Here is a 301-nt window from a genome sequence, read left to right as displayed (position 1 = left end):
CCAACTGCTACTGGTGGATCCTGACCACCATTGACCAGGAGCTGCTGAAGCCAAACACCTCGATGCCCCTGCACAAGCTCAGCAATGCACTGGTGGACGTTCTCCCAGCCGAGGCCAACAGCAGCCTCATGCGGCTGACGTCAGGCGGGCCACTGCCACCACCCAACCACCACTTGGGGCCACCACCATGTCCCAGGGAACTGGGCTTTGGGGTGTCAGAGCTCAGTGGTGGGACCAAGGGGAGGTTCTTCGGAGGTTTGTGGGTGGTGAAGGTGCTGCCGGTTGGGCTTCTTCTTTAGAG

The 301-nt window shown here is 60.8% G+C and overlaps 1 protein-coding gene across 1 annotated transcript in view; it reads left to right on the top strand.

The window, feature by feature from the left end:
- The window catches only part of LOC104500345 (26S protease regulatory subunit 6B-like), a gene marked incomplete at its 5' end in the record, with an annotated part of 1,789 nt that overhangs the window by 164 nt on the left and 1,324 nt on the right, over positions 1 to 301 (top strand). Inside the window, 1 exon segment of the mRNA XM_010143976.1 lies at positions 6 to 144. Within this exon segment, the coding sequence (XP_010142278.1) occupies positions 6 to 144 (139 nt within the window).

Source organism: Buceros rhinoceros, unplaced genomic scaffold (genome assembly GCF_000710305.1).
Source record: "Buceros rhinoceros silvestris isolate BGI_N320 unplaced genomic scaffold, ASM71030v1 scaffold3909, whole genome shotgun sequence".
Lineage (NCBI taxonomy): Eukaryota > Metazoa > Chordata > Aves > Bucerotiformes > Bucerotidae > Buceros > Buceros rhinoceros.
Note: the sequence above shows the minus strand (reverse complement) of the source record. Positions and strands in the feature narration are given on the sequence as shown.